The 6,364-nt window shown below is 42.9% G+C and overlaps 1 protein-coding gene across 3 annotated transcripts; it reads right to left on the bottom strand.

The window, feature by feature from the left end:
* Positions 1-1,218: 1,218 nt before the first annotated feature.
* LOC147616109 (putative mediator of RNA polymerase II transcription subunit 26b) lies at positions 1,219-4,938 on the bottom strand. 3 transcript variants are annotated; one of them, XM_086778753.1, is made up of 7 exons: positions 3,805-4,938; positions 3,180-3,248; positions 2,898-2,980; positions 2,662-2,729; positions 2,078-2,568; positions 1,711-1,804; positions 1,219-1,609 (listed from the first exon to the last, which is right to left on the bottom strand). In XM_086778753.1, exons 1-7 carry the CDS (start codon positions 4,204-4,206, stop codon positions 1,482-1,484), a joined length of 1,335 nt encoding a protein of 444 aa, XP_086634879.1. In that variant the 5' UTR covers positions 4,207-4,938; the 3' UTR covers positions 1,219-1,481. The 3 variants fall into 3 exon arrangements, with proteins under 3 accessions (XP_086634879.1, XP_086634878.1, XP_086634880.1); XM_086778752.1 differs by having other exon boundaries at positions 1,711-1,807; XM_086778754.1 differs by having other exon boundaries at positions 1,711-1,807; positions 2,078-2,562; positions 3,805-4,808.
* Between the last annotated feature and the right edge of the window lie 1,426 nt (positions 4,939-6,364).

Raw genomic sequence — 6,364 nt, forward strand, 5'->3', positions numbered from 1 at the left:
AAGATACAGAAAAAGGCAACTCTATAATTATCCAAAACGTGAATATAATGCTAACCCAATAAATAATCACATCACATGCAATGCATGTGGCATGCCCAAGAATTGAAAACCCAATTTGGATTTTATTGTTTGTAGTATGTACTATATGGAGCATCATGTATTTTGGATACAAAGTCAGCAAAACATGCAACCAAATCTTTGAATTTGAAAACCCATTGTATCTAACTTATTTATTGATTTGACTAAAGATATTGTTGTCAAAGATTAAAAACTTCAACACAAGTTACAATATAAACATTGGCAAAGTCAAAGGGGCCATCAAGAGAATAACCGACAGCTTTGAAGTTCAAACCCCAAACACACCTTTCTCATGTTTGCGAGACTGCCCATTCATTGCAATAAAGGGCATTTAAACAGTAACCTATTGATATATCCGGATGAAGGATGAGGATATATCCGGGTGACTCTTAGACAGGCACCCTTCTTTTTTATTTCCCCAGCCCATCAGATTGATGTGTGAAACGCCCAAGAACAGCCAGACCTCTAAAGTGTGAAGCTTTGTGCCAGCGTTGACGTGTCACCATATCTCTCACGACAGCCTCCGTGGTCACAATTAAGAGGTTCGCTATACAGTGATTTTTGAGGGCCATCATGTGCCCTCTTAGCGCGCACTTGCAAAAAATTTCAAGGCCCCATGTAAAGCCTTATAAAAAAAACGCCTAGCTTGATTCGATCTCCACACAAAAAGCTCCTGACTCGAGCAAATGAAACGATCCCATTGGACATCCGGCCATAGCAACACATGGTTGTAGAGTTAGTGGGAGCATTAATGGAATACACAGAGTTGGTGGGAGCATTAAGGGAATACATATAGTTGCGTGTAGGCATGCTATACTGCCCACATCCATCAACCCAAAACCGGTACTGCATTCGTTGTTCACCTATTTTCATGTCTTTGCATGCAGGCTGCTCACAGCTGAACCAGCTAGCACAAAACTCTTACCTTGCCCTAGCATTTCCAGCCTTAATAATAATCAGGTGCACTACAAATCAACCACCCTTTTTGCTCAAAATTGTCTCCCCAAATGCTGTCAGGCAGACGCTGGTGAAAACGCTCTAATGGGCAAAAACCGGCTGCTTCTCAAAATGCAGAAGTCCAAGCTACCATGAAAGAAAGCTAGTATGGCAGCTCTAATTTCATGTTGCAAGATTCAGATATGACCGTCCTGAGTTTATAATGCAAGGGCCAGATATGGACACCTTCATGAAAAAGGGCAACAATGCCCTGTTGCCTACAAGCGGCAATTCAGTCGCACACTTTATTTAAAGTATCAACAGACACTTCACTGTTTAGACTTTTATGGTTAATAAACTATCCTTGTGTATACAAACACCTCCCAAAGCTAATGTACATTCAAGGTCTTTGTTACTTTTTAGTATATAATTTATCATTGTTTTTTTAGATCAAAACTCCATCTGCACTACTTTCTATTCTGATTCCAATGGCCACTCTGAGCTGCTAGACTAGGAACAGCCTCCTTTGCTCGAGGCAGACCTCCCTTGGGAAGATCTGAAAGGTCCATCAATTGTGCAGTCCGCTGTTTCTTGGCTGAATAAACATAGCAAAAACATATTACTGTGAGGTCATAACTTTGATCTATACATTACATAGTGTAATGTGATGAGAGAAAACCATAAAGACGCACACACCATTTTCTGCTTGGGTGTATCCCTCTTGAAGCTTTCTCTTAGAAGCCTCCAGCTTGTCTTCAAGCTGTACCCCATCAACACCTGTGGACCTTTGCTGCTGTGGAAATCAAAACGTCAATGAGAACAATAGCAACTCAAAGCTACCCCAGTAAACATTGAATTTCTTGCCAGAAGCCACAATAAAAAAGGCATATACAAAACAGGTGTGGCTGTTTAGCCCTTCCAGAAAGCCACCAAGTGCTTCATAGGAATCAGCAAAATTGGGCTACTGTGGTGTACATTATGGCAAGGAAGTACCAAGAGCAATGCAGTGTGCTCAAATTTAGCTTTTGAAATTCATGAAACCCGACACCACGAGTTCACTTACTTTGAGGGTTGGAAGCTTCAAGTTTCTGTTCTTCTGACTGTCCCCCTGAAGCTTGCTTACATTAGAAACTTCATTGGAAGGTTTTCCAAGGCCTATGTTTCCAATCAAACCATTGCCCTTTCCCTTAGATACATCCATGTGACGTCTTCCAGGGCCCGAACCTCCATAGCTGAATTTTGTTCCTGACGACCTACCAACATGATCAATGTCCCTCTCATCTTTCGAAAACTCACTCCCAACACCTCTACCATTCAATTGTGGCTTCCTCTCCAACCTTTCAGTCGTATCTAGCCCCGAAAGCTCGGCTCTGCTACTGCTCCCTCTTTCTTCCGGTAATTCTAAGTAGTTATTCCTTGATTTTATATCATAATAACATAGTTGCGGCATTTCTGCAGGTATTCTTGCTGATAAGTGAATCCTCTCATGAAGTGGGGTTGAGGAGAGCCCCTGCTCTACATTGTCTCTTTCTGAAGTTGCACCTCTGCCTGACTCTACAAGAACATATAGGATCAAGCTCTATGCAAACAAAGATCTATGCTTAAAATTATCGCTAAGTCAGCAGCACACAAAAACTGCCATCATACCTCCTAAGGGAAGAGTAGTGGCAATTCCTGCACTGTTCACCCAATCATCCACAAGTTCTTTCCAGTGCCTGCACACACAATGACTGTTAAACCAGACTTTGTCTTTCTAATTATGCACAATTAGTTGGGCACTTGTCCACAGATGTCCTGGTGGAGCCAATATGGGCAGCTCATGACATTTTCCTTCAGCACAAGAATTTTTTCTTTTTTCTGGGACATGCATCTATGAGCCTCACCTCACCAATCCTTTGGCCAGCAAACGGACTTCTTTGCATGAATGCTTGCGCAAATTTTTTAGTTGCTTCCCTATTTCAGTTGCCTGTCATAAAATTAGCAATCCTTAAGCACGTCTGAACAAATGTACAGTGCTAAAACACCAGTATTTCTTGCACAAAGGATAGTCCGCATGCCGTGACGAACAGAAAAAGCTCAGTCCACCCCCATGCAAAATAGTCTTAATGACTAACAAAAGTATATTTTTCCAAGTCAGCAACCACTAAGAGCCAGAAAGCTCTGACCTTTAACACATCCACGCTGATATGCAAGGACTCCAGTGTTTGAAGTGCATCGAGGATCACTGCATCTGACTGCATCCATTAACATCCGTATAAGAACAAGAGTAAGATGGGGTACTTTTTATAACAGTGAAGCCATTACCCAATTCTCCTCACTGACCCAAGCGCATAAGCAAATAATAGTCATCATTCATTACCCTTCTTTTCATATCAGAGGTTCAGCATGTAGCCTCTTCTTCACTGTTGTACAATGGAGTCACACCCATCCCAACCAAAAGAGCATTTTCGCTCAGGCTTCCCCCTTGAAACACTAAGTGCGTGCAAAAAAAAAAAAATCATCCTAGCATGCTCTTCCCGGCAGCCCCAGGCAACCAGGATAGCCGGGGGATTCCACACAGCATGGCAAGCTCTGTAAGGCCCTCCCCCAAGGCAGCGAAGCCAGCATAGGCTTAGGGGTTGCAGCTTGCGCATACAAAAGTTATGTTGCAATGCAAAGTAATGAAGCCATTCAACAAATTTATGGGTGCATCAACAACAATGACAAGCATTCCATCTAAACAGAGGTTGGAACAAAAAGATTAAACAAAGCTATGTACCATCATCTAAGGTTTGGCGAGGAATGACAGACCTGCAGGGAATCGTTGAGTGTCTCCTTGATGCCATGGACAACTGTCATGATAAATGCATGGTCATCTGAGTCATCATTCGGTGGCTCAGCTGGGTGGAAGTCAGTACGGTGCTGCTCTGCATCATGCCTGACCTGTTTCCTCGCATGTTCCGAGCCATGTTCATCATCCCTTGGTTCATCTGCTTGCATGCCGTTAGTGCAGTTAGTGACAACTGATGCACTGAGCCTGGTGGCCTCTACGTCTCCATGAATGGGTCTTCTGGCAAACAGCGTCTCCGCAATGTCACACCTCTTCTCTTTGAACTCTCCGGGGTAATCTGTGGCTGCAAGGACGATGGCCTGTTCTATGATGGTCCATACATCCGCCCCTGCTTTGCCGAAAAAAGAGCGCCAGCGTTCCATCCTTAACCAGAGAGAGAAAAAAAAACAAGGTGCTCAAGCTCCGATTATGCTAGCACGGCAGAAAACTTTGATGGAAAACTCTCACAAGAACAATCATACATAATGCTCTGTGCTGAACGTGACGGCATTGCCAGGCAGGGGTTCCCTGGGTGCTTGATCTCACAGTCACGTAAGGTTAGGGTTTTGCTGTGCTTGCTTCCACGGCAATGCAAGGCTAGGGTTTACTATGTGCTTGATTTCACTGCGTTACAAAGCTGGGTTAAGGGGGAATACTCCGTGTAATCGCACTGGGCTAGGGTTTCCTGTAATGATTCTTAGAGCTTAACTTCACCGCGTTGTAAAGCTTTATGTCACTGCAAGGTTCCCTGTATACATGGATTTCCCTGGCTAGGGCTCTAACATGCAGGTTGGGAATCCTTCAGAGGTTACGATAAAGTGGTGATCGGAGAAGGGGTGATATTCATAGCAGGGGGACGAGACCCGAGGGTTGGGAGATGAAGCGTTAAGACTAAGCGGAGATGGAGGAGGTTGCAAGAGGGAGGGAGAGAGAGAGAGAGAGAGAGAGAGGAGAGAGAGAGAATGGAGGACGGTGTGGGGATTCCGAAACAATACTGTTGTGATGCTTTTTATTTTCCCCCTCACTACAGTTTGTTGCTCCTCATCATCATCTTCTTTCTTCCTTTTTTTCCTGCAGCAGGACGATTCTCTCTCTTCTCTCTCTCTCTCTCTCTCAGTGGGTGGCGAAAATTTTGGGGGTTGTTAATTTTTTAACGGGGATGACGAATGATGCCATCAAAAAGCTTTAATACTTTTTTGGAGAAAATTGTGCAGCGGGCCACGTCACGCCGCATGCTGCCACGTGATGTGCTTTTTGGTTTCCAGCTATGCCTCATTAGTGATGGAAGCCTTGGTACGAGCTGCCACCTCAGCAGCAGAAACTACAACAGGGCGTGCAAGAAGCTTTGATGATGATTTTCTACGGTCTACGCGGTCGGAGCGTATATACGCCCGTATCTACTACCCTACTGCTTGTACTTGTTTCTAAAAGATTTTTGGCAGAATGCCTTACGCTAGCTTCCAAGCTTAACGTGGAACACGGCCCACAAGTGTAAACTACGTGGCCCACACAACGCACATCTCATGATTTTTCACTCTCATTTGCTAACAAGTTACAACAAGTAGTGTTATGCACCAATAATTCTCTCTCTGTCTGTTTTATATATATATATATATATATATATATATATTGCCACTAAATATATGGAGGAAATTACTTTGCATGGCAAAGTAGCCTCCTTATATATGTATAGAAATCTTCTTGGTTTATTGATGTTCAAATTGCCTTGAAATCTCATCTTCTTTATTCAAAACATGAAGGAAGAAAGCTAATGACTTTGTGCTCCAAGTTGAACATGTAAGATTACCTATAAGAAGGAAACGGCTACACATAAGACATGCGTGCAAAAACATTTCAAGGAGAAGCTCAATGGCTTAGTTGTGCTTCATTACATTTACCACCACTGAGCTAAGGAGAGAAAATGAGTATTGGAGAGAGGGCTTCCAAAATCGACATGAAATCTTATTGCATTTGAGAAAATTATTGCAATGATCTACATATGAGGATGGGCTTGTCCTCTCTACCATGGGAGGAAGGTAAAGCCTACTCAAGCTAAAGGATTTGAACAAGCAATTCCACAAGAAGAACTGGGCAAGGTAATGTCCAAATTGGCGAAATAAAACAACACCAAATGTGACATCCTTGGGATAAATAGGCCATGAGATATACTCAAGGTCCATGGTAGGTGTGATATCACTTATCAATTCACTATTAGTACTTAGTTAATAATTCCATATCACTTGTCAATTCACTATTAGTACTTAGTTAATAATTCCATAAAAATTGGGTGAGTAATAGGCTCATGGGCCAAACAACACTATCTTCATCAATGTGTGGCATGAGGCTGATTGCTCATGAGCAAGATGTGGAAGTATTATGAGGCATCATATTTAATTGCTACATCTAAGCTAAGTCTTTTATGCTCAAGGATAGTTTGAGTGCAAGGCATAGAGTTTGGTTGGCGAGTTGCTAACTAGTTTCCATGTCTTGTTTGTGTGTATGTTGCATAAGGGCTACGAGAGGCAAAGGGAGGTGATTTGT

Source organism: Cibotium barometz, chromosome 39, assembly GCF_041138505.1.
Source record: "Cibotium barometz isolate CiBa-2024 chromosome 39, ASM4113850v1, whole genome shotgun sequence".
Taxonomy (NCBI): domain Eukaryota; kingdom Viridiplantae; phylum Streptophyta; class Polypodiopsida; order Cyatheales; family Cibotiaceae; genus Cibotium; species Cibotium barometz.